The sequence below is a fragment of the Perognathus longimembris genome, chromosome 1 (genome assembly GCF_023159225.1).
Source record: "Perognathus longimembris pacificus isolate PPM17 chromosome 1, ASM2315922v1, whole genome shotgun sequence".
NCBI lineage: Eukaryota > Metazoa > Chordata > Mammalia > Rodentia > Heteromyidae > Perognathus > Perognathus longimembris.
Window position 1 is genome coordinate 158,190,189 of NC_063161.1, and position 25,054 is coordinate 158,215,242.

Genomic DNA, 25,054 nt, shown 5'->3' on the forward strand with positions numbered 1-25,054 from the left:
TGCATGCGTGCCTCGAGTTCAAATCCTAGTACTGCCCCAAGCTGTTTTTCTTGAGGCTGGTGTGCTCCCTGGCGGAGCCCCCGCTCTATTCCTGACTTCTTGTGCCTCGCTGGCGATGCGTCTCACAGACTATCCTGCCTGGTTTTGAACCGTGATCTTCCACCTCAGCCCTCTGAGCAGCCAGGCTTTGTACAGGTGGGAGCCGCCCCATCCCGCCCTCTGCCACGTCTTAAAGATAGACCCGATGAGCTTGTGTATTGGGGTCCAGGTTGACCCCTCAGTCGGGGTGAGGCTGAGGGGCCCCCAACCCCACCGGCCCCCACCATGCCCAGCTCCCCCAGGGCAGGCCCCGGCACCCATCCGGCAGCCCTGTGGTTTTCTTTCCCAGGCTCTTCGCCGTGGCCCTCCATTTCCCGTGGCCTACGCGGAGGCAGAGCCCATTCGCGAAGCCAAGAAGGCTGGGGGGGGGTGCCCGGGGTCCCCGAGGTGAGGCGAGAACCCGCCTTTCCTTGACATTTGTAAAGTTCACCTTTCCAAAGTAAAGCCCTGTGCAGGGAGGGGGGCGCTCGTCCATCACTTCCTGTCATGGGGCCCGCCCCTCCCCGCTCGTCCATCACTTCCCGTCATGGGCCCGCCCTCCCCGCTCGTCCATCACTTCCTGTCATGGGCCCGCCCCTCCCCGCTCGCCCATCACTTCCTGTCATGGGCCCGCCCCTCCCCTCCTGCCCTGGCCTTCACTTCCTCTCCTAGGGCGGGAGAGCCCGGGCCCCCGGGCCTGTTTCCTGCTCCCTGGGGGAGAGGTCCGACTGTCCCCCCACTGTGGTGGGGGGGGTGGGAACCTCAGAAGCCGTGTTTGTGCAACCCCCTCCCCCCCCACACAGGTGGTTCTGCAGCCCCGGGGCCCTGGCTGGGCCCGCGCACGCGTGGCACATGGTGGCCACGTGTGGACGGTGGGGACCAGGGCCCTGGAACCTTCCGGGTGAACGCAGACCTCACAGGAGCTATGCAGGCCCAGCCTGGGCCCCCGGGGGAATGGCCACCCCTTCCTGGCACAGGTGGGACACCCTGGCCCAGAGAGGGAGCGGGAGGGAGGGCCACGTCCCTCCCCAGCGCAGCCACGAGGGCCTCCCTGGGCCTCCTTGCGTCCTCAGGTCCAGGGCCGGCGGGCCCGGGGCAGCAGAGGGGCAGCAGAGGGGCTGCCAGGCGCTGGCCAGCGCGGGCACCGCCCCGGGCCGGCCTCGCCCCTCAGCCTGTCTGAACGCGTTACCTCCCGGGACGGAGATGCCGGGAGAAGCTTCCAGCAGTAGTCGCCTTCCATCGGCGTGAGTCCGTCTCACCCCGCGGGGCTCTGCCGGGCCGTCACCTCCCCCCGGAGCCTCCCGGCTGCTCAGCCCTGAGGACCCCGCGCTGCTTCCTCCCTGGCTCTCAGACGGACACCCCGAAAGGAAAGGACGCGGGGGTGCCTAAGTGGATGTGTGAATGAGTCGAGCCAGCGAGCGAGCGAGAAATCAGTGAATGGAGGATGGAGAGGGGAGAACACAGGCGCTGGGCCCCGACACCCCAGGGCCGGAGACCTGCTCTGTCGTTGACTGGAGGGGCAGGCCTGTTCCGGCCCCCCACATCGGGAGGGAGCTCGGCCGACTTCCTGTCCTTGCAGCCGCCAGCGGGGCGGAGCGCGGCCCGGTGGTGTGGATGCAGAACGAGACTTGCGGAACCCCTCGGCGTCAGAAGCCATGGAGGCACGTGGGGAAACTGAGTCACGGCCACGCCCTGTGATGCGGGCTGCCCTGCCCTGGGCTGTGCCACCCCCAGCCCTGGGCTCCAAGCTCCCCCCTCCCCCCAGAGGAGCTGTCAGGAGAGATCTGCAGGGCCCTGGCCCATCTCCCCAGATTTAATTAACAGGCCTTTCATCTCTGTCCTGCAGGAATTAGCTATCTTCTGTCTCCTTAATTAACGTTCATTAAGCAAATCAGAACAACAGGGATCTTCTCCGTCCTCCTTGCCGGGTAGGTTTTAACCCTTCCTAGGTGGGCTTCCGGGAGGAGAGCCCCGGACGCCAGGGCTCTGCCCAGGGGCTGCAGACACAGCCATGTTTTGTAATGCCAGTTCTGGGCTTGAACTCAGAGGCTGGGGTCCCAGTTGAGCCAGGACTCCATTTCTGTCTGGCCTTTTGGGGGCTTTCTTGCCTGGGCTGGCTTTAAACCACGATCCTCAGCTCTCCACCCCTTGAAGTAGCTAGGGTGACAGGTGTGATCTCCGGCACCCTGCTGACCGCCCTCCCCCCCGCCCCCCCCCCCCCCACCTTCCAAGAGCTGTACACCGTGGGGCTGGTGATGGCGCTAACAAAGCCTATGGCTAGGATGGTGACACACACCACTCCCTCTCTCCCAAGGCCTCGGTTTCCCCACGTGCACGCGGCATCCTGGACGCGGTGACCTTGACAGCCAATCCTCTTGGGGGCGTGGGAGGTGTTTCTCTGTGGAGTCTTCACAGAGGAGGGACGGATGGAAGGCACCCCGCCCTTCCACCTCAGCCGCAGGGTGTCGCCCCTGACTTCCCCTCCCCCTTGGGGCTCCGCTCGCAGCCCCCGCCGGGAGCCCATCTGCAGAAAGGGCCGCCCTCGCTGCGGGGGGGGGGGCGGGGGGCACCTGGGTAGCTGCCCCAGGACAGCCTTCCCCCGTCCCTGCGGCTCCGGGACACGTCCTGTCCACCAGGGGGCGCGAGAGGCCAGGCCCTGGACCGTGGCCCAGGTCTCCCGCGTGTGGCTGGTCACCTCGGGGGCAGGGACGGCCGCCCCCGGAGCCCCCGCAGAGAGCGGAGTCGGGGGAGGCAGCCGAGAGGGTCCCCGGGGAAGGCCGGGCCCTGCACACCGCTGCCTCACCCCAGCCAGTACCCCAAAGGAGCTCAGTCCCCCTCCTGCAGGACCAAGCCCAGCTCACTGCTGGGCACCTGGGGCCAGTCCTTCCTTCTCTTCACCTCCCATGGGCCCAAAGGGCAGAGGTGCCCTCCCCCCACCAGCCCCCCCTCCCCCCGCCTTCTAAACCCCGGGGAAGACCATCCAACTGGCAGACCCATGTTGCATCCCGGAGCCTAGCTGCAAAGGCAGCTGGGAGGAGCGGCCGTCGGGCGCGGCCTCCACGATGACGACGACGCAGGGCAAAGCATCGGGGAGGGTGGAAGGGAGGCTGCGAGCCCGGGTCTGTTTGTGACTAATGACTCCTGTGTCACACGCGGCGTGAGTTCTTCTCCGGCTCCCTCGGGCAAATCAATAGGAGAGAGAGAAGAAAAAAAAAACAAAACCCTCGTCGATTGAACCAAGATGACCAATTAATTTCCTCAAGCTGAGTCCTTGATTGGAAATTATTAAAGGTGTGTGGGATGGCGTGGGAGGATGCTTTACCCTGTCCTGGCGAGAATGTGCAGAACGAAGCTCTCCCCCGGCCCTGTCCCCCGCCCCCCCCCCCGCCAGCTCCCACCCCGAGGCTCAGCCTCTGCCCCTGCCCACGACTCAGGGGTGGAAACCTTTCTTCTTCTTCAAGGGGCCGTGTGGATGTTTATGGCACCATCCTCGGACCGCACGGGACGGTCTCTGCGGGCGGATGGCACGGGCAGCCGGGGAGTAGCGGCGCGTCGATCCAGTGGTTTCCGCAGCTACCGGTGGCCCCGCCCCTGCTGTATTTTTCCTAGTCCCTCGGGGGCCCCCGGGGTCAGACGAGCCCCGAGGTGGGCCTGCGATGTTGGGGGGAGGTGCCGGAAGGCCTCTCCAAAGGGATGTGTCTTCCTTTGTGACGGAACTTGGGATTTGAACCCAGGGCCTCCTACTTGTCTGGTCGGTACTCTGCCACGCGAGCCATACCCCCAGCCCTGCTTTTTGCTGCTTACTTTGGAGATGGAGTCTCTTGGGGTTTTCTGACCTCAAATCCTTATCCTCTGAATTTCAGTCACCTGAAGAGCTCCGATTCCAGGCACGCATCACCAGGGCCGTCCTTCCAGGTGTCATCGGTCTGTGACCAGATGTCCTTTAGTCCAAATCCTAGGTTAAAAGCTCTTTGCTTCCAGGCACCGATGGTTCGCGCCTGTCATCCTAGTGTTGTATTCTGGGGAGCGAGAAAATCCACCGAGCACCGTTAAGGGTGAGAAATGAGTTTTATTAGTCAGTTTGCAACGGCCGTGCCCCGGGCCACCCCAGAGCTACGAGGGGTTGCAGCCTCCAGGGGGCGAGTTTCCCTCCTTTCTTCCTTTCCACAGGCCTCTCTGCAGGCCTCCTGTTCTCCACCGGCCTCTCCCCCCTCCGGGGGCCTTCACTTTCCACGTGGCTCCCAGTGGGCCTCGGCTCTGCTCTCTGTGTCCGCTCTGGCTTCCACACCAGGCTCCGGACTTTCCCACGTGCCTCAGGCTCCAGACTCCTCCACAGGCCGCAGGCTCTGCTCGGCTCCGCTCCGCTCTGCTCCTCTCTGTCCGCTCTCCTCGGGCCCCTGGCTCTCAGCAGGCCTCGGCTCTGCAGGCCTCTCCTCCCTTCCGGCCCAGAGCTAGGCTGCTCCGGCCTCCATTCTCTGCAGGCCCGGACTCGGGCCTCCCCGCACTGCTTGTCCGGGCTCAGGGCTCAGCCCTCCTCTGTCCGCAGGCCCCGGCTCTCCTCAGCCCTGAGGGGACCCCGGGACACTGCTCAGCTCCAGGAGGCATCTCCTGGTGCCTTACTTTTTCCACATCTCTTCCCCTTCTCCTGGAAATCCGCCCTCTTATATCCCGTGGCTGCCTGCAGTCTGCGGGAGGGGGAGGTTCTGGTCCCCTCCACGTGGGGTGGGATCCCCTTTTATGCTCCAGAGTGGGGCATGGCACCCCCCCCCCTTATTACACTATCTACTCAGAAGGTTGGGATCTGAGGATGGGGGTTCAAAGCCAGCCAGGGCAGGAAAGTCCGTGAGGCTCTGATCTCCAATGAACCCTCAGAAAGCTGCGAGGGGGCTGTGGCTCAGGTGGCAGAGCGCCGGCCTTCCGCACAAAAGCTCAGGGACAGCTCGCACGGGCCTCGAGTTCGAGCACGCCTTAGTTTGGGGGAGCAGAAAGCTGCCAGCAGCCGGATGGCTTGGGGGGGTCAGCAGGCCTTGACCAGGAGGATCACCCAGGGTGAGACTGCCCCGCGGCCGCCGCGCGCTTTCCACGGGAAGTCCACCACTGAATCCCACCGCGCTGGGATGTGGGGGCCCCGGGGACGCGCACGGTCTCGGGGACCCCGAGGGTCCCGGTCAGTCCCGGGCCCGTCCAGCGGGGGGGAGAAGGGGGGAAGCGCTGTCCCGGGGGGGGCAGGGGTGCTGGCGGCGGCTCCGCCCTCCCGGGCCCGCCCACCCCGCGTGGGCCCGCCCCGGGGGAGGGGTCTGCGGCCCGGCCCGGGCCGTCGGGGCGCACGGGGGTGGGGGTGGGGGGTGGCGGTGGCTCCGCCCTCCCCGGCCCGCCCCGGGGGAGGGTCTGCGGGTCCGTCCGGGGCGCACCGGGGCGGGCCGGGCAGAGCGCGCGGCGGCGGCGGGGCCGGGCGGGGACGGTGTCCGGGGCCGGGAGCGAGGCGGAGCCGGGGACCCGGGCCATGCGCGCGGCGGGGCCCGCGGCGGGCGCGCTGCTGCTGGGGCTGCTGGGGCTGCTGGCCGGGGCGGGCGCGGCGGGCGCGGCGGGCGCGTGCTACGACGGCGCGGGGCGGCCGCGGCGCTGCGAGCCCGAGTTCGAGAACGCGGCGTTCGGGCGGCGCGCGCAGGCCTCGCGCACGTGCGGCCGCCCGCCCGAGGACTTCTGCCCGCCGCGGGGCGCGCGGGGCGCGGGGCCGCCCTGCCAGCGCTGCGACGCGGCCGACCCGCGGCGCCACCACAACGCCTCGCTGCTCACCGACTTCCACAGCCACGACGACAGCACCTGGTGGCAGAGCCCCACCATGGCGCTCGGGGTGCAGCACCCCAACTCCGTCCGCCTCACCCTGCGCCTGGGTAGCGCCCCCCCACCCCCCGCCGCGCCGACCCCCGGGCCCCCGCCGTCCGCGGCCGCGTGGGGAGGCGGGCGGGGTCCGCGAGGCCGGCCCGCGGCACCGGAGCCCGCACGGCGCCCCTCGGGGAGCGGCCCGCGCACCCCACCACGGGGCTCCCCGCCCGGCCCGGCCCTGACCCCCTGCGTGCGCCCCACCACGGGGCTCCCCGCCCGGCCCGGCCCTGACCCCCTGCGTGCGCCCCACCACGGGGCTCCCCGCCCGGCCCGGCCCTGACCCCCTGCGTGCGCCCCACCACGGGGCTCCCCGCCCGGCCCGGCCCTGACCCCCTGCGTGCGCCCCACCACGGGGCTCCCCACCCGGCCCGGCCGTGACCCCCTGCGTGCGCCCCACCACGGGGCTCCCCGCCCGGCCCGGCCCTGACCCCCCGCGCCCCACCACGGGGCTCCCTGCCCGGCCCGGCCCTGACCCCCCGCGCCCCACCACGGGGCTCCCCGCCCGGCCCGGCCCTGACCCCCCGCGCCCCGGCCGTGACCCCCTGCGCGCCGGCCCTGACCCCCCGCGCCCCGGCCCTGACCCCCCGCGCCCAGCCGTGACCCCCTGCGCCCCGGCCCTGACCCCCTGCGCCCAGCCGTGACCCCCTGCGTCTGGCCCTGACCCCCCGCGCCCAGCCGTGACCCCCTGCGCCCGGCCGTGACCCCCAGCGCCCCCCCACCCGTGTGCTGGGCACCCTCCCTCCCACCTCAAGATCAAAATCTCCCAAAGCGAGGGCAGGTCTTGGGGGGGGTGAGGGGGGAGCGGGAGGAGGCACGAGGGCTTCAACTGAGGGCCCTGTATTCTTACCTGATGCCTTCTTCCTCCTCCTCCCCCTCCTCCTCCTCCTCCCCCTCCTCTTCTTCCTCCTCCCCTTCCTCCTCCCCCTCCTCCTCCTCCTCCCCCTCCTCCTCTTCCCCCTGCTTCTCTTCCTCCTCCTCCCCCTCTACCCCCTTCCTTTTCCTTCCCTTCCTCCTCCTCCCTCCCTCCTCCCCTACTCCTCCTCCTCCTCCTCCTCTTCCTCCCCTTCCTCCTCCTCCTCTTCCTCCTCCTCCTCTTCCTCTCCTTTCTCCTCCTCCTCCTCCTCTTCCTCCTCCTCCTCTTCTCCCCTTCCTCCTCCTCCTCCTCCTCCTCCTCCCCTTCTCCTCCTCCCCTTCCTCCCCTCCTCCCCTTTCTACCCCCTCCTCCCCACCTCCCTCCCCTCCTCCCCCTCTTCCTTTTCCTCCCCTTCTCTCCCCCTCCTCCTCCTCCTCCTCCCCCTCCTCTTTCCCTCCTCCCCCCTACTCTCCTCTTCCTCCCCTTCCTCCCTCTCCTCTCCCCCTCCTCTCCCTCCTCCCCTCCTCCTCCCCCTCCTTCCCCTCCTCCTCTTCCTCCCCCTCCTACCCTCCTCCTCTCCTCCTCATCCCCTCTTCCCCCTCCTCCCCCTCCCCCCTCCCCCTCCCCCTCCCCCTCCTCCTCCTCTCCCTCCCCCTCCTAACCTCCTCCTCTCCTCCTCGTCCCCTCTTCCCCCTCCTCCTCCTCCCCCTCCCCCTCCTCCCCCTCCCCCTCCCCTCCCCCTCCTCCCCCCCTCCCCCTCCTCCCCCTCCCCCTCCTCCCTCCCCTCCTCCTCTCCTCTCCTCCTCATCCTCCCCCTCCTCCCTCCTCTTTGCTCAAGGCTGGCACTGCACCATTTGAGCCATGCCTCCGCCTCCGGCTTTTAGCTGGAGTTTCTCTGCTCCCGTGGGCAGCCCCCGGCCGCGCTCAGTCCCCCGGCCTTCTTATCGCTTGTTTTGGCGGCGAAGGCGCGTGACCCGGGCACTATTTATAGCGCGTGTTTATCCTGCGGCGCCGCGTGCTAGGGAAATGTCGGTGGAGCACAGCCTGCCACCCTGGAGCGCGTGAGCGGGGGCGACGCACTGGGCGACGCCAGGCCCGCCATCCCTCTGAATTCCGGGGCTTGAATAAGGGAAGGCGGCGGAACCTGCACTTTCCCACGTGAAAAGCGCGGGGCTCCGAGAGGTGCGGCGTTCCGCCGAGAGCCCCGCGGCTGCGGCGCGTCCGTCCGGAGGCAGACACGAGGTCGGGCGTCCCGAAGGACCGGAAGCGGCCCAGGAGGAGGGTGATGGACGTGGCGTGAACCGGGCACAGAGGAAGGAATGGAGGGAAGCCGCCACCTCTCCCTCCCCGGCCAGCCCAGGCGTCTCCCCGGTTGGCCCTGGAAGGCAGCACGGTGCAGAAGTCACCAAAGGGTGTTTTCCCCTTGGGCCTGGACCAGCCACTGTCCGGGCAGGGCAGGCCGCGTCTGCCTGGGCCTCCCCGCCCTTCCCTGGTGGCGGCAGTGCTGTTCCAGGTGCCGAGGCGTGGCGGGACACCCGTGGGTGCGTGCAGAGTCCGGGGCTGGGGGGCTCCCTGCGTGCTGAGCCACGCCGGGGGCTCACGCCTGTTACACCAGCTCCTTGGCAGGCTGAGATCTGAGGACCACGGGGCTCAGAGTCAGCCCAGGCAGGGACGTCCATGAGACTCTTATCTCCAATTAACCGGGTGGGGTGTGGGGGGGTGGCTCAGTCATAGAGCGCTAGCCTTGGGCACAAAAGCTTAGTGACAGTGCCCAGGCACTGGGTTCAAGCCCCATGACCAAAGAGAGAGAGAGAGGGAGAGAGAGACACCAGCCCTGCTTCCAAAGGAGTCCTACCTCAGAGCCCTGGATACACGGGACAAGCCCCCAGTTCCCCCCAGGGGGCCCCTGTAGCATCAGGTCTGGCTTGTTCCAGGGTCCGTGGGGCCTAGACTGGCCACAGGCTAGTGTGTGGGTTGCACAGCATGGAGGGGCCGAGACGTGGGTGGTTTGGGTTCCTTAACCATTAGCCCGTGGGCAGTCCTCGGCCCCCCCCGGCCTGCTCAGCCCCCAGCTTGGAGTCTCCCAGAGGGAGTGGGGTGAGGGACCGGGAGGAAGAGGCCTCCGTCAGCCTGGGCTGGAGGTCGCCGCGTTCCCAGCCCCCCGGAGCGCCTAACATCTGTTGCCGATCCGATTCCCGTCTGGGATGAAAGGCCGCGGCGGGTCTGGCGGCTCCCGGCCCTCCGCAGGGGCGCAGCAAAGCCGCCAGGGCTGGGGGGGGGTGTGGGGTGTGCGGGCGGGGCAGGCGGGGGGGAGGATAGACACTCACTGATCACTCATGTGACCGAATGACCCGTTCAGTAGCCAAGACCTCGCTGAGACAGCAGCTCCACCTGGCAGCTCTGGTGCTTACGCAGGTGGGGGAAACTGAGGCTTGGGGGTGAGAGCGACAGTCCCGGGGTGCAGGGCCCCTGGAGCTCCCCGTAGGCGGATCGGGGGATTTGGCGTGAGACTTGGCTCCTTCGTTTATTTTTGTGCTGGTCCCCAGGCTTGAACGCAGGGCCTGGGCACTGTCCCAGCATGTTTCTTTGCTCAAGGCCGGCGCTCTACCGCTTGAGCCACGGCGCCACTTGGGCTTCGGGGGTGGTGTATCGGAGATGAGCGTCTCCCAGACGTTCCTGCCTGAGCTGGCTTTGAACCACGATCCTCAGATTTCGGCAGTGGAGGGAAGGAGAAGGCGGTGGTGACCCCAGCGAGGACCCAGCTCTGGGTGGGCCGGATGTCGGGGGGATTTCGGGGGGACTCTGCCGGCCCGGGGGAGCCGGGCACCAGCTGGGCCTCCTGAGCTTTGGCTCCCGGGTGCTTTCCTGTGGGTGGGTGGGCGGGCGGCCATGTTTGCCTTGGCTGGGGCTGGGGTGGGGGGCGTCTCGTTCTCCTTCTTCATCCCTGGGGAGGCTCGCTGGAACACAGGGGGCCCCGACAGGTCAGGGGTCAAGGCAACAGCCCGGGGCGGCCTCCATCCACCCCAGAAGGGGCCATCCGGGGTTCCTGGAGCCAGCTGGCCCTGACTCCCTGGTCCCGAGGGCGTCAGGGGTGTGTGGGGGGGGGCCCAGGGTGGCCCCGCCCACCTCACCTCTGCCCCGTTGGCGGCCCCTGCCCTTACCGGGACCGCGACCCTGAGTCCCGCCTTGCACGGGCCTTTGCACGCCTTGCACGCACGGGCCTTTGCACGGGCCGTGGCTCCCGCTGGCTCAACCTCCTCTCCCCGCCCGACAAGCCCGGCCCCTTCAAGCCCTCGGCGAAGCCGCCCATTGCGGTCCCCAGCCTCCACCGTCAAGGTCGGGGCTCCCCGAGGGCGACCCCCAACCCCCGGCTTGCGGGGCTGTTTACACAGCTGCACCCTAGAAGTCAGCCCCGGGGCCCCTGCACAGGTCGCTGGAGCCCCAGAGAAAGGGGACTGGGCTCCCGCTCAGCTCCAAGCGTGGGCATTTGCATAGATCTATGTTTTGTGGTGGTGGTGGTTGTTGCTTTATTAAGCGGCACTGAGATTTGAACTCAGGGCCTTGTGCTCGCTAGGCAGGCACTCTACAGCACTTGAGCCACGTTTCTCTGCTGCCCCCCCTTTTTTTTTCCTGTTTCCTTTCGTCCTTTTTCAAGGAAGGTCTCGTGTTTTCACCGAGGCCGTTGGACCTCGGTGTCTCCGCGTGCACCCCGAGAGCAGCTGGGGTAACCGGCGTGAGCCGCCACACCCAGCGCTTTCTTGGTGGAGATGGGGTCTTGCCAGGCGTCGTCTTAGGCTGTCTTTCCCTCGGGGGGAGCCTCCAGCGACCCCCTTCCTCCTCCCTCCCCTCCACGGAAGCTGTCGTGCCCGCCAACACCTGCTTCAGCTCCGGGGACTCCGGGATCTACTCCTGGGGAGACCCAGCTCTTCACCCGCATCCAAAGCCAGGCCAGGACTCCTCGGGCTCTGCCGCGGGCCGGTGCTAGTGCCCGCCTGGCCCACAAGACACCCCCCCTCCTCCCCAGCCCCCCCCCCCGCCCCCACCCTCCCCCCCAGCTCTGTTCCCCAGATGGCGCCAATTAAAGGCTTTTGTTTTGTTTCCATTTTCCCAAAATAAGCCTCCAGTCGGGAGCTCCCGGGGCCGGGAGAGCGCCGGATGTGGGCCGGGTGGGTCCTGACGGGGGTTTTAGAGCCCGGCTGGTGGGGGGCTAGGCGGCCGGGCCTCGGCACCTCCCAGACGCCATGGTGCCCACTGAACCCCTTCCCCAGAGATGTCCTTCCTCTCGGGGGGACCCTGGGAAGGCAGCTGGCTCCGCGCAGCAACTTTGTGGACCTGAGGTCAAGGAGGGACCGGGCTGTTCCCTCTCTCTCCTTTCTCTGTGCTGCGTGCTGCGCCCGGGGCCTGCCCTCTGCCAGGCATGCACTGTGCCTTAAGCTACAACCCCACCCCACCCCCACCCCCCGGTCCTTTTTAGTTTTGCTAAGACGGGGGCCTCCCTAACTTTATCTACGGGGCTCTCGCGCGGGCCGCCACCTGCAGTCAGCCATCAGGAGGGAAGAGGGACGGTGCCCGGGCCCAGCCTTCCTCGTCCGGCAGCGTCATCCGCGTGGCCGGTCATCCCCGAAGTCTGTGTGTGTGGGGGGGTCAAGGCTGCGGCTGCGGATGGAGGTCAGCCTCCCCGTGCGGACGTGGAGGCGGGTCAGTGGTCATCCTGGCTACGTACGAGGCCCAGATCGGAGGAGCTCAGTTCAAAGCCAGCCTGCGCTCAGGGAAGTCTGGGAAACTCTGATCTCCAGTGCCCCCTCCCACCCACCCCCCAAAAAAAAGCTGGAACGAGAGCTGTGGCCTGGTGGCGTGGGATGCTAGCCTTGAGTGGGAAGGCTGAAGCATCAAAGATGGACGGGTGGATACAAGGTAGCGGGGCTGCTTCCTTCCCATCCTCTGGCAGGAACTTGTGCATCGTCTTCTTGGCCCTTGTAATGAAGTCGCCCCCCCCCCCCCCGGGGCCCCCGTGCTGTCTGTCTGTCTGTCTGGCTGTCTCCCCTCCGGGCCTGGGGAGGGCGGAGACGCCTCCATGCTTCCTAGCCCGCCATGGGCTCGGGCTTCGCTCGCATGAAAGCCGGTGACAGCCTTTTTCCGACGGTGCGTCTCCGCGCCAGCTACCTCTCCCGCGGCTGCCAGCGCCCGCCCCACAGGCGTCTGGCTGTTGTGTGTTTTCCACGCGGCGCATGCCAGGCAACTTCCTGCCGCCTGTGGCTGGCAGCTTCCGAGAGGCCCCGTCAGAGCCGGAGCCAAGAGCCGCCACGGGCACCCCCCCCCCGCCCCCCCCCCAGCCTGCACACGGGTGGGTGTCACGCGCTTCCTTCTAGAACACGAGCAGCCAGCGTGCCAACGCGACGCCGCGGCAGAGCTCCAGAAAACATCTTAAAACGGAACGTGGCAAGACGGTGGCTTTAAAAAAAAAAAAATTGTGTTTTCTCCAGATTTAAATTAGAACAGGCTTCAGGAGAGAAAATTGGGGGAAAATACAGAAAAACTGCAAAGGGAGGAGAAGTCGCTCCCAGCCCGGAGGATAAACACACTACCAACTGGAGTTCTCGCATTCTCGCCGCTGCTTTTTTAAAAACTGAATCATATATTTATTTCTCAAAAACTCCTTTTGAGATTTTGTTTCTCTCAAGTCTTAATGACTGGGGACATGGAAGCATGACTTCTAAATGCTAAAAATAAGATTGAGCTTCCTTAGCTTTGTCATTCGGCCTGTGCGGTTCGCTAAGTGCCGGGATTCGAACTCAGGGCCTTGCTTGTGCTAGGCATGCGCTCAGCTCCTTCTCCAGGAAACGTTTTGCTCTTGTTATTTTTCGGGTAGGGTCTATCTGCCCTTACCCTTGCCCTTGCAAGCCTGGACCCAAATCCTTCTTCCTGAAGCTTCTACATAGCCGATGCTACAGGTGTGAGCCACCACAGCCGGCTTATGAGATGGGGTCTGGTTTTACTTTTGGCAATCCCCGAGACCTGTCTCCCAAGGGGCCGGGATTGTAGGCATGACCCGCTATGCTCTGCTGACTTCTTAGGGATCTGTAAAAATACGCTCAGTATTCTACACATATAATCTTGTCTCTCTTTTTTTTTTTCCTTTCCATCTTTTGACTACAGGTTTGGTTTTTTGTGTTTTTATTGTTTCTGTAGAGTGAACTGTCTCAGCAGCTTCAGGCATTGTGGGGATTTATATCCTGCCATTTCTTGGGCTTCTCCCCCCTCCCCCCACGGTCCTAATTTTTCCTACTATAAAGTGTCTTGTGTATTTCTCATGTGAAACCCCCCCCCACCCCCCTGCCGCAAGCAGGGCTCCTTTGTCCGAGGCTGGGAATACTTTGTGACTTCTCCTCCATGACACCAGCAGCCTTCCCAAAGGCCCAATACATTTATTTGCCTGCAATGGCTCTTTTATTGTGGTAAGATGCACCGGCAGCTCCCCCCCCCCCCGCAACCCCTTTTAAGTTGGCAGTTCAGTGCCCCGAAGCACAGTTGTGTTGTGCAACCTTCGTCCTGTGAAACGGAAACCTACCCCCGTTAAACACTGCCTCCCCTCGAGGGTCTCCAGGGAGACCCTGTGCCCACTGACCGTCACCCCCATCCCCCTAAACGTCGTCCTGACCCTCGAGGCCTGGCCACCCCGAGCCCACTTCTGCGTCCTTCATCCGTCTTGGCGTTCAGAGTGGCCGTGAGTGGCCACGTGGTCTCTGGTTGGCATTGTGTGGCCAGCGCGTGTTCCTCCAAGGCCAGGAAATACGGCAATGAGGGCCCTGACTGCGGCTGCAAAGGACTGTGGGTAGGGGGCCCTGACTGCGGCTGCAAAGGACTGTGGATAGGGGGCCATAGCTGTAGCTGCAAAGGACTGTGGGTAGGGAGCCGTGGCTGTGGCTGCAAAGGACTGTGGGTAGGGAGCCGTGGCTGTGGCTGGCTGCAAAGGATTGTGGGTAGGGGGCCATGGCTGTGGCTGGCTGCAAAGGACTGTGGGTAGGGGCTGTGGCTGCAAAGGACTTTGGGTAGGGGGGCTGTGGGTGTGGCCGCAAAGGACTGTGGGTAGGGAGCTGTGACTGCAGCTGCAAAGGACTGTGGGTAGGGGCTGTGGTGTGGCCGCAAAGGACTGTGGGTAGTGAGCGGTGGCTGTGGCTGCAAAGGACTGTGGGTAGGGGGCCATGGCTGTGGCTGCAAAGGACTGTGGTTAGGGGGCCCTGGCTGTGGCTGCAAAGGACTGTGGGTAAGGGGCCCTGGCTGTGGTTGCAAAGGACTGTGGGTAGTGAGCCGTGGCTGAGGCTGCAAAGGACTGTGGGTAGGGGGGCTTTGCAAGATCCCTTTCCACACAGTGTCTGAGCTGCCGTGGAAGCTGTGCTGCTGGGCGGACAGGTCTAGACCTATGTTGGGAAACATGGACCCCCAAAGAAGTCAGACGCTAGGGGGAAATGAGGGGTGCCGCGCCTGGTCTGTCCGGGCTGCGCCTCGCCAGCCCGCCAGCCCCGAGCTCGGGCAGCGCCCCCCCCCCCCTCCCCGGCCCTCCGGCCCCTTCCTTCTGTAAGTGGGCCTTCTGCCCACGGGTCGCAGGGAAGGCCTACGAGATCTCCTACGTGAGGCTCAAGTTCCACACCAGCCGCCCCGAGAGCTTCGCCATCTACAAGCGCAGCCCGCGCCGGTGGCCCCTGGGAGCCCTACCAGTTCTACAGCGCCTCCTGCCAGCGCACCTACGGCCGGCCCGAGGGCCAGCGCCTGCGGCCCGGCCAGGACGAGCGCCTGGCCTTCTGCACCTCCGAGTTCAGCGACATCTCCCCGCTCAGCGGCGGCAACGTGGCCTTCTCCACCCTGGAGGGCCGGCCCAGCGCCTACCACTTCGACGAGAGCCCCATGCTGCAGGTCACAGAGGGCGGCCTGGACGGGGAGGGGCGGCCGGGGGGGTGGGGGTGGGGGGTGGGGGGGTGGGGGGTGGCCGGGCCCGGGTGTCCTCGTGGTTTCCACCCCTCGGGGCCACCGGCCCCGAGTCTGTAAACGGCTCCTCGTGGATCTATGGAAGAGAGCAGGTGTGACGGGGCGGGGCCTGTCACCCCAGCACTCGCTGGGGAAGTAGAGGCAGGGGATTTCCTGTCTCCGTGCTCGGATCTCAGCCCCCCGAGCAGCGCGGGGTTACGGAGGCGAGCCCCCAGCCCCTGACTGCGTTCACGAGCGGCGGCGTCCCTGATAAGTCAGCAAAACCCCGAAAATGGAGCCGTGGCTCACGTGGTGGAGGGGGAGCCGTGAGCGGACAAGCTGAGGGGGGCCAGCGCTCGCGCCCTGAGTGCGAGCTCCAGTGTCAGCACAGAAAGAGGAGAGGGAGACGAGAGAGGGGGACACTGCTTAGGGGGGCTGCTCTGGCAAGGAGGGGTCCCTTCCCCCCCTCCCCCCACCTGCGCCAACCCCCAGCTCTCCTGGCCTCTCCTTACACGGGGTTGGGGGGGGGGGGAGGCCTAGACCAGCAAGGAGATTGTGCGAATCCAGCCCCCTCCCCGCCCCCACAGCTGGTACTGTTTCTGGAACTTTCTGCAGTGGGACAGCCTCTATGTGCCTTCCGGCTCTTAGAGGCTCGATCAGCCGGCAAGGGGGCCGGAGCGGCGGAGTCCTGCGCTGACGGCCCCCGTAGCTGCCGAGTGTCCCCCGCCCCCCGTAGAGAGGAGAAGGGGCTTGCCTCCCCGTTGGGGTGTTGTCAGTACTGAGATTCGAACCCAGAACCTTGTGCTTGGTGGGCAGGTGCTCTACCGTGGCGCCACGCCCCCTCTCCCGGCCCTCCGTCCACTTTGGAGATAGGCTCTTGTCCTCATGACAGCAGTCCAGACCCCTCCCCCCCACCCCAGCCCCCCCACCCCCCCCGCCCCCCCACCACGTGGCTCAGAGGCAAAGCACTTGCCCGGCATGCAAGCGGGGGGGGGGGGGCTCCGGGCTGGACCCCCACCCAGCTCTGCAGAAAGCCCCAGGGAACGTGCCAGGGTCCCCCCTCGGCGAGAGCCCGCATGTACCTGCCCCCCCCCCCCCGAAGGCGCCGTGACCTTTCCAAAGTGATGGCGGGGCGCGGGGCGGAGTGGCGGAGCCACGCGGGGGGGGGCGGCGGGCCGAGTCGCGCCGAGGCGGGCACGCGGCCTGGGCCGGGAGCTCGTCTTCCGTCCTGATGGCCTGATTGCTGCGCCGGGGGCTCCCGGGCTGAATTAAAACGCTGATGAGTGTTCCGCCGGCGCCGGCTGTGAGGGTGCCAGCAGGCGGAGGGAAATGTCAGCCGGCACGTGGGCCCCCCCCCCCCCCCCGCCTCCTCCGCGCGCTCTTCCGCCAGGAAGCGGCTCAGCCGGCCCTCCGCGGGGGCTCGAGCCAGGGCCCGGCCGCCCAGACGCCTGGGCCCCGCTGCTTCCCGGAGCAGGTGGGGGGTGGGGGGGGCCTCCGTGCCCGCGGCTGGCATCGCCCTCCCCCCCCACACTGTCCCTGTGGGAAATGGAGGCACCCAAGACACAGGGCCACATCCCCAACGTGGCACGTGGCCCTGCCCAGCCGGTGTCATTCCCCCCCCCCCCAGGGCCGCCGGGCGGGGCGCCCCTGCTGAGCCCCCCGCCCCGGGTCCTCCTCCCCTAGGAGTGGGTCACCAGCACCGAGCTGCTCATCTCTCTAGACCGCCTCAACACCTTCGGGGACGACATCTTCAAGGACCCCAGGGTCCTGCAGTCCTACTACTACGCCGTGTCCGACCTCTCCGTGGGCGGCAGGTACGGGGGTGGGGGTGTGGGGGGGGAGCCAGGGTCCAGTCCCTCAGCGCCCCGCTTCTTCCTGCCTCCCCCCCCCCGCCCCCCGAGTCGGCACATCATCAGTTCCCGGCCCCAGAGCTCGCTGCTGGCCAGCCAGCCGCCCCGCCCCCCTCCCGGGGGTCTCACGCCGTCTCTGCGTGGAGGCCGAGCCCCCGCGATCAGTGATCTCCCCACCATCTACTCTGTGGCCAAGAAGTGGGGGGGGCGGGGGGCGGGGGTCCGTCCTAACTCGGCTCCCAGAGCCCGGCCTGAACAGTGGAGGAGAAGCCAGCGGGGGGGGGGGGGGAGGGGGGGAGGGCTCAGTTTCCTCTGTCGGAAGGCAAGGAGACCACGTTCCCACGCCAGTTCTGTCTACACTATAGGAATCCAGTTGCTCCCAATAAGCCCATCAGTGCCCCCCCCCAAACTAAAGGATGGGGAGCGCGGGCACAGAGGGCACAGGGCCTCCCCCCTGTCGTCCCGGCTCCTCGGGAGGCTGAGAGCCGAGGATCGTGGTTTGAAGCCAGCCCGGGTAGGAACCTGTGAGGCGCTCGTCTCCCCCCCACCAGCCCAAAGCGGGGTGTCGGCTGCGGCTCAAGTGCTAGACGGGCAGCCTTGAGCGGAAGGAAAGCCCAGGCAGCACGCCAGTCCCGAGTTCAAGCCCCGGGACTGCTGCACGCATGCGTGCACGCACGCACGCACACGCACGCACACGCAGGACAGGGAGGGGAAGGTCAGCATTCAGAGGCCGAGGCCCGGCCGGTGGGAGGCCGGGCTGGCGAAGCCCCCGGCCCCGGGCTCTGGAGAGGGGGGCCCGGCGCCCGAGGAGGCTCCGCGGGGACGGCCCCCGGCCTGGATCCCCAGCGCCTGAGAACATCTGGGCCCCAGCTGGCGGAAGCGGACCACCCTCAGACCACAGCTGGCGGGGAAGTCCGCGCCTCGGGGCCTGAGGTCACGGGGGGCGCTCCCGCCGGGGGACGGCAGCCAGGCAGGGCACGCGGGGCCACCACTGCCCCGTCACCCCGTCTTCCTGCCCCGTGCCACCTGCCGCTCCATCCTGCGGGTGACAGGGACTGGGGCCGGCACCGCCCTCAAAGCCTCGACTTCGCCGCCACCCGGGGCTCGCGCCTGCAGTCCCGGCGACTCGAGGGGCTGAGATCGGAGGATCGCGGTTCAAAGCCAGCCCCGGCAGGAAAGGCCTTGAGACTCTGACCTCCCGTAAAAAAAAAAATGCTCAGGAAAAGCTGGAAGTGGCGCCGTGGCTCGAGAGACAGAGCAGAAGAAGCCAGGGGCGGCACCTAGGCTCTGAGTTCGAGCCCCGGGACTGGCAGAACAAAAAAAACAACACAAAACAGAAACCACCACAGACTGGGAAGATTTGGGGACAGGCTGGGAGCTGTCACCTGTACAGGGTGTGTGTGTGTGTGTGTGTGTGTGTGTGTCCGTGCGTGCCAGTCCTGGGGCTCGAACTCGAGGCCCGAGTTCAAGGACGCCGTCCCTGAGCTCTTTTGCTCACGCTGGCACGCCACCACTTGCGCCACGGCTCCTGTGGTTTTGGGGGGCTCGTTGGAGACAAGGCCTTTCCCCCGCCCGGGCTGACTTCACGCTCGGACCCTCAGATCGCGGCCTCCTGGGCGGCTGGGACCCCAGGCGCGAGCCTCTGCGCCCTCCGGGTGACGGGCGGCCCCTGGATTTGAACTCGTGCCCCCGTGCCCGCTCCGGCCCCTCCGCCGCGCCGCTGACCCCTCTCCCTCCCCAAGGTGCAAGTGCCACGGGCACGCCAGCGAGTGCGGCCCCGACGCCCAGGGCCGGCTGGCCTGCCGCTGCCAGCACAACACCACGGGCGTGGACTGCGAGCGCTGCCTGCCCTTCTTCCAGGACCGCCCGTGGGCCCGGGCCACCGCCCAGGCCGCCCACGAGTGTCTGCGTGAGTGTCCCGGGGAGGGGGGGGGCGCGGGGGGGGGGGAGGCGGGGGCCGCGATGGCCCCGGGCGGGCGGGACCCTAATGGGTTCCTTCTGTGAGCGCGGCCCGGCCCGGCCCCTCCAGCCGGCGGTGTGTGGCCCTGATCCAGCCGGACCTGCACTCCGTCCCGGGCCCGGCACCGGGGCCGCTCACCCGCCTCCCCCACGCCGCGCCCGCAGCCTGCCGCTGCAGCGGCCGCTCCGAGGAGTGCGCCTTCGACGGCGAGCTGTTCCGCCGCACGGGCCACGGCGGCCGCTGCCTCCGCTGCCGGGGCCACACGGCCGGGCCGCACTGCGAGCGCTGCCGCGACGGCTTCCACCGGCGCGGCCCGCGGAGCCCGTGCCGGCCCTGCGGCTGCCACCCGGCAGGTGAGCCGCCCCCCCGCCCCCCCCCGCCCCCCGTCTCGCCCGCGCCCCTCCCCCCCCCGCCCCGCCCCCAAGCCCGCCCTCCCGCCCGCAGGCGCCCTGCGTCTCCAGTGTGACCGCGCGGGAAGCTGCCCTGCAAGGCCACCGTGACCGGCCCCAAGTGTGACCGCTGCCGGCCCGGCTTCCACTCCCTCAGCGAGGGGGGCTGCAGGTGAGGGGGGCCGCGGGGCCGGGCCGGGGTGCAGCACGGGGCAGAGAGACGAGCTGGGGGGGGGGACGGCCTCCCCACCTGAGCCGGGGCAGAGGAAGAGGGAGGAGAGGGCTGGCACAGGGGCAGCCTGGGGCGCGGCTGAGGACCGGGTGGAGTGGGAGGGGCTGAGACCCCAGGGGGTGGATGCTCTGATCTCTGTGGGCCGGAGCTCCGCAGCTGCGGGGGGTGGGGGTGGGGGTCCGGCCCGTGGGAGGAGGGAGGAAGGGAAGGAGGAAGAAGGGAAGGGAGAGATGGTGGGTGGGTGGATGGATGGAGAGATGGACGAGGGGCGGGTGGAGAATGAGCGGATGATTGGCAGGTGGATGATTGGCAGGTGGATGATTGGCAGGTGGGTGATTGGCAGGTGGATGATTGGCAGGTGGATGATTGACAGGTGGATGATTGGCAGGTGGATGATTGGCAGGTGGTTGATTGGCAGGTGGATGATTGACAGGTGGATGATTGACAGGTGGATGATTGGCAGGTGGATGATTGGCAGGTGGATGATTGACAGGTGGATGATTGACAGGTGGATGATTGGCAGGTGGATGATTGGCAGGTGGATGGGCGGGTGGGGAGGGGTAGCGAGCTCTCCGGGGGCCGCTCACAGGGCCCGGGTCCCGCCTCCGCCTTCGCCAGGCCCTGCGCCTGCAGCCCCGCCGGCAGCCTGGGCACCTGTGACCCCCGCAGCGGCCGCTGCCCCTGCAAGCAGAACGTGGAGGGCGACCTGTGCGACAGGTGGGTGAGCCCGGCGCCGCGGGGGAGGGGGCACCAGCCGGGCGGAGGGGAGGCGGGGGGCCCCCCCACGCCCCCGCACCCCTCCTGCATCACCCCGAGCTCCGCAGGAAGCCCCCTGGGGCCGGAAGGCCGTGCTGACGCCCGTCCCCACCCAGAGTCCCGGGTAGCCAGGGCTCGACCCCCCCCCCCACCTCCCCACCCGCCCAGGGCAGACAGGACCACTGCAGTCACAGGGCAAAGGTCGCGAGGCCCAGGCGGCCGCCTGGCTCCGCCTCCGCCACACGCAGGCCGAGCGTGCGCTCCCTCGCTCGCCGCCTGCAGCCTCCTCTCCCTCTGGAAACACAACGTGTAGCTGACGCTGCTGCCTCGCACCCGACACCCCAGCTGCTCAGGAGGCTGAGGGCTGAGGCCCATGGTTCAAAGCCGGCCAGGGCGGGAAAGTCTGAGAGACTCCGGGCTCCGATTCGCCAGCGCGAGCTGGGGAGGAGAGCCGGCGTTCACCCCGTGGGCTTGCCCCGCCTTCCTCGCAGATGCCGCCCCGGCACCTTCAACCTGCAGCCCCACAACCCCGCCGGCTGCACCCCCTGCTTCTGCTTCGGCCACTCCACCGTGTGCGCGGCCTCCCCGGGCTTCCACACCCAGCCCGTGCTCTCCGACTTCCGCCAGGGTAAGCCAGGCCCCCCCACCCAGTGGGGGAGTACTACTCAGCTATGAAGATGGGCCTTCCCGAACCCCCCTGCACGCTGGGGATTCTGGGCATTTGGGCTCAGCCCGGCCTGGCCCCTGCCATTCCCGGAGGCCGCCCGGGGTTCTGCACACACAGCACAAAGCCTCTGTGTGCCCCAGATCAGAGCTGGTGACCCCCCCCCAGTTGAGTGCCCCCCACTTGCGGCCTCTCCTGCAGGGAAGGGCCACGCGGGAGACCGATCTGCCCGAGGCCCGGCTGCGGGGCCCAGCGTGGGGGAAGCGCGCCCTCTGCTGGGCGCTCTGCAGAAAGCAGCCCGGTGCCCGGGACGGCGGGCTGAGCGTGCAGAGCTCTCCCCAGGGCCCGGCCCCGCGTCCTCCCCGCTGCGGGGAGGGGCCACCCACGGCCCTCACGCCACGCCCGCCCCCACCACACGCCCGCGCGGCTGGCTCGGTGTTGGGTGGTCCTGAACTCAGGGCTGGTGCCCCGAGGGCAGGTGGCTCTGCCTGTGAGCCCCGCCCCCGGCGCCGGCCCCGCCCCCGGCCCCGCCCCAGCCCTGGCCCCGCCCCCGGCCCCGCCCCCATCCCTGGCCCCGGCCCCGCCCCGGCCCCGCCCCCCGGCCCCGGCCCCGCCCCTTCCTCCGCCCGGGCCGCTCTCAGAACGTCCCGTGCATGTCTGCTGGCCGCGCACCTGGACCTTGAGCCTCCAGATCTCAGCCCCCTGAGTAGCGGGGCGCAGTGCAGCTATGCCGTCCTCCTCAGCCCCTCCGCCCTCCTCCCCTCCCTCCCCGTCGTCGCCCCCCCCCCCGCCAAGGCTGCAATGAGTTCAAACCCCAGTACCACCAAAGTGAGTTCCACCTCTGACCCCCAAGAGGGTCTCCTCCGCCATGCCCCCCAGGCCTCTGAGCCCCCTTTGAAAGGTGCAGCCGGGCCAGGGGCTTCCTGTCCTGCCACAGCGAGGCCTCCAGACGCGGCTCAGAGAGGTTAAGCAACTCCCCAGGGCCACACAGCGCCCGGAGCTGAGCACCGAGGCGCCGCGCTGGCTGACCGTCTCCTCCCTCCCCCGCCCCCCCCCCGTCCCCCCGTCCCCTCCACTCACACCCGTGTTCTGTGCTTCCGCCTAGGAGCCGCGGGCTGGCGGGCCGGAGGCACCGGGGGCTCGGAGCGGCCCCCACGATGGAGCCCCGGCGGGGTCCTCCTGGGCCCTGCGGATGAGGAGCTCAGGGCGCCAGGTACCTGCGCCCGGTGGGGGCGTCCGGGCACACAGATGGGGGGGGGGAGGCGGGGGCTTGCTCTTCAGCTCACCCTGAGGACCACGGTTCAAAGCCAGCCCGGGCAGGGAAGTGGAGCACCCGAAAGCCGGAAGTGGCGCCGTGGCTCGAGCGCCCGAGCGCTCACGCCCTCTCCCCCGTCCTCCAGAGCGGTTCCTGGGGGACCAGCGGCTCAGCTACGGGCAGCCCCTCGCGGTGACCTTCCGCCTGCCCCCCGGGGCCCCCCCGCCCGGCGTGCGGCTGCGGCTGGAAGGGGCGGGCCTGGCCCTGTCTCTCAGGCCCTCGGGCTCCGCTGCGCCCCGGGGTGCTGGCCCGGAGGGGCTGGTGCAGCTCCACTTCCTGTGAGTGTGTCCTCCCTTCCCCGGGGGTTGGGGTGGGGTGGGGGGGGCAGGCACTCTGTCCAGCGCCCGCGGCCGGGCGTCAGCACCCGCGGCCTCCCCTCAGCCTGCAGGAGACGCCCGAGGACGCCGGCCCCCCGCGGCCCGCCTTCCACCTCCAGCGGCTGCTCTCCAACCTGACCGTCCTGGCCCTCCGGGCGGCCGGCCCCCGCGCTGACGGTCAGTACGGTGACGGCCGGCCCCCGCGCGCGAGGCTCCGATCAGCCCGGAGCCCACGCCGCCGTGGGGCCCGCCGGGGCGTCGGGGACGCGGTCCGGGGACGGGGCTGTCGGGTCCGGCCAGGGCCTGCGGCAAGAGCTGCCCGGTCCGGCCCGCGGCCACGCCGCGCCCCTGCTGGTCAGTGGCGGCATTGCACCCCAGCCGCGCCGCCGGAGCAGTCCCAGGGGCTGGTGTGTCCAGCGCGACCTCTGACCTGTGCCCGGTTGTCACCCACCCGCGTACGCACACCTGTGATCCCAACTCCGTGAGAAGCCAGCGTAGGTAGCACCGTGAAACCCCACCTCAGAAATCACCAGAACCGCCGGGCACGGGGGCGAGAGCCTGTCATCCTAGCTACGGGGCAGGCAGAGGCCGGGGGCTCTTGGTGTGAGTCCAGCCTGGGCGGGGAAGTTGTGGAGACTCGGTCTCCACCAGCCACGGCGCGGTGGTGGAGGCCCGTCGGTCACCCCGGTGACAACGCCGGCCGAGCACAGCCCAGGCCGGCCCGGGCGTGAAGCGACACCCATTTCGGGAGGGACTGGCGGAGGACCTGCTTAGCCAGCCCGAGGCTGTGAGTTCAAACCCCGGCCCCGCCTCCTAACCAGTTCAGACACCTCACGCCTGCGTGTCAGGTGAAGTCGAAGGCCGGGTGTGGGCGGCCCATACCCAGAATCCCAGCCATTTAGAAGGCAAACAACGGAATTGGGAAAGGGCCGGTGACACTCCCCTAGCTACTGGGATCTGAGGGGACGGACGGGGCAGACAAACCCTCGAGACTCTTCAACGAACCAGCAGGAAGCAGGAGCAGGAGGTGTGCTTCGAGCAGTAGTGTCATACAGGAACTTGATAGAGACAGAGAAGCCTTTACGAGGAAGCTGGCCACTGCCCAAAGCCCTGTAGTCCCCACTGCGGTTATTCCAGAACTCACAGAAGCAGAAACCGCACCGGGGCGGGTGTCACTGGAGTGGGCAGTGTCAAAGCGTGTTCTGCTGGAGCCAGCAAGCCATCTAGGGGGGTCTAGGGGGGTCCGTCCCACCAAGGACATCCAAGGGCAAGTAGCCTCTGGAGCCAAGCTTTTCCTAGCGCTGAACAACTCACCTGCAGTTTAGAGAACATCGCCTCTCTGGTGTGTAACGACCCGCCACACAGCTGCAGATCAAAGCAAGTCCCACATCACCTGGGGAGTTCTGGGAACGGCGGAGATTCCCCAACATCTATTAAGGCGCCAAGATGGCGGAGAGGAGGAGAGGACACGATGGCCTTCCTCACATCCAGTATCCATCTCTCGGTAGAATACTGAGCATAACGGTTCAGTGGCTCACACCTGTCATCCTAGCTACTCAGGAGGCTGAGGCCTGAGGATCACGGTTCAAAGCCAGCCCGGGGAAGGAAAGTCTCTGAGACTGTTCTTTCCAAGAAACCTCTCAGAAACCGGAAGTGGTACCGTGGCTCAAGTGGTAGAGCGGCTAGCCTTGAGCCGAAGCGCTCGGGGACAGTGCTCAGGCCCTGAGTTCAAGCCCCAGGACTGGGAAAAACAAACAAACAAACAGGGCAAACAGGGCCTGGGGTCCAGGTGTTTGCAGAGGACAGGTTTTCCTAAGGGCCTCCCGCGGGGAGCTCCTGTCCCTCGCTGGTGCCTCTGCTAGCACAGCGCTTGAGCCCCGCCTTCCTCTGCAGCTTCTCCTTGCTAGTTCGCAGGACCCTCTGCTCCTCCACCGCTTTCTGTCAGCAGATTCCCAGTCTGCGTTCACAGTGCCCACCCTGGCTTTGCAAACGTCAGATGCCCTTATTTTCCAGAGGAGCGTGTTCTTGCCTGCTGGAATGCGAAGCGCTCGCAGTCTAAGAGATTTCACGTCTCCAATGTCAGTTGGCTTCTTTCGCCTCAAGAATAAACATTCCCACGACTGCATTGTTCATCAGAATCAAGGCCTCCTGCAACACCTAGGACTTCGGGGAAAGCCTTAAACTCGGCCTGCAGGAAGCGTAGGGCTCTGAGTGCCCCCCTCCCAAGCCCAGACGCCCCCTTTCCTCCTTCGTGCTTGCTCTGGGATGCTCCCCAATCAGAGCTGTGGGGGTGATTCACTGTGGTAGTGGTGGGACTTGAACTCAGGGCCCGGGCACTGTCTCTGAGCTTTCTTACTCGAAGCTAGCGTTCTACCGTTTCAAGCCACAGCTCCACTTCCAGTTTTTCGAGCGGTTCATTGGAAATAAGAGTCTCGTGGGGACTTTGCTGCCCAGGCTGGCTTCAAACTGCGATCCTCAGATCTCGGCCTCCTGAGTAGCTAGGATCGCAGGCGTAAGGCACCGGCTCCCGACGCAGATCTTCTTGTTGGTGGTGTCATTCGGTCATGGGGTTTAAATTCAGAGCCTGAGCGCTGTCCCTGAGCTCTTTTGCTCAAGACTAGCGCTCTACCACTTGGAGCTACAGCGCCATTTCCAGTTTTCTGGTGGTTCATTGGAGAGAAGAGTCTCATGGACTTTTCTGTCCAGGCTGGCTTTGAACCACGATCCTCAGACCCCCCAGCTTCCTGTGTAGCTAGGATGACAGGCGTGAGCCACCAGAACCTGGCTTCACT

At 67.4% G+C, this 25,054-nt stretch overlaps 1 protein-coding gene across 1 annotated transcript in view; it reads left to right on the forward strand.

The window, feature by feature from the left end:
- The first annotated feature begins 244 nt into the window (after positions 1 to 244).
- Positions 245 to 25,054, forward strand: part of Lamc3 (laminin subunit gamma 3) — a 40,316-nt gene continuing 15,506 nt past the window's right edge. The window contains 19 exon segments of the mRNA XM_048348725.1: positions 245 to 286; positions 389 to 486; positions 882 to 950; positions 1,152 to 1,322; positions 1,658 to 1,743; positions 3,540 to 3,723; positions 5,650 to 5,972; positions 14,423 to 14,502; positions 14,504 to 14,728; positions 16,463 to 16,593; positions 18,372 to 18,538; positions 18,754 to 18,942; positions 19,034 to 19,069; positions 19,072 to 19,150; positions 19,829 to 19,927; positions 20,458 to 20,594; positions 21,736 to 21,843; positions 22,031 to 22,223; positions 22,327 to 22,421. Coding sequence (XP_048204682.1) covers positions 245 to 286; positions 389 to 486; positions 882 to 950; positions 1,152 to 1,322; positions 1,658 to 1,743; positions 3,540 to 3,723; positions 5,650 to 5,972; positions 14,423 to 14,502; positions 14,504 to 14,728; positions 16,463 to 16,593; positions 18,372 to 18,538; positions 18,754 to 18,942; positions 19,034 to 19,069; positions 19,072 to 19,150; positions 19,829 to 19,927; positions 20,458 to 20,594; positions 21,736 to 21,843; positions 22,031 to 22,223; positions 22,327 to 22,421 — 2,512 coding nt within the window.